At 66.4% G+C, this 467-nt stretch overlaps 1 protein-coding gene across 1 annotated transcript in view; it reads right to left on the bottom strand.

Annotated features, from left to right (window-relative positions):
• Positions 1-260, bottom strand: part of COL11A2 (collagen type XI alpha 2) — a 61569-nt gene extending 61309 nt beyond the window's left edge. Inside the window, 1 exon segment of the mRNA XM_006769177.1 lies at positions 248-260. Coding sequence (XP_006769240.1) covers positions 248-260 — 13 coding nt within the window.
• Positions 261-467: the final 207 nt, after the last annotated feature.

The following is a 467-nucleotide window of genomic DNA, read 5'->3' as shown; positions in this document are numbered from 1 at the left end:
CACCTGATCCCCCTCCGTCCAGCGGCCGTCCTGTTGGCAGCCAGCCCCAGTGCTCCCCAGAGCCAGCCGCGTGGCAGCATCGAGGGCACAGGGAGGGGGAAGGGGATCCTGTCCGAGAGGCCAATGGAAAAGTAGCCCAGGCACCCCTTCGTTCTCTACTTACTGGCTCTGCTCTGACCCACACAGATGCGCCCCTCAGCCCCAAGACACAGAGAGAAAGCCCAGAAGGCAGGCCTGCACCCCTCACCGCCCACCGGCATCTCCCTCTCCCCACCGGCTGGACCACACGGGCTGGCCGCTTTGCTCTCCCCAGGACCCAGCAGCCAGCCCCACTCACGGCCTTCAGCCTCAGCTGCCCTCCCGTCACCTCAGTGAAAAGGACCTGCGCTGGCTCCAAGGGGTCCAGGTGTCCTGCCCTCCGCCCTGGACCTTTGCTCCCCAAAGCCCGCTGCGGGACTCAAAAGCTG

The sequence above is a fragment of the Myotis davidii genome, unplaced genomic scaffold, assembly GCF_000327345.1.
Source record: "Myotis davidii unplaced genomic scaffold, ASM32734v1 scaffold4, whole genome shotgun sequence".
NCBI lineage: Eukaryota > Metazoa > Chordata > Mammalia > Chiroptera > Vespertilionidae > Myotis > Myotis davidii.
Note: the sequence above shows the minus strand (reverse complement) of the source record. Positions and strands in the feature narration are given on the sequence as shown.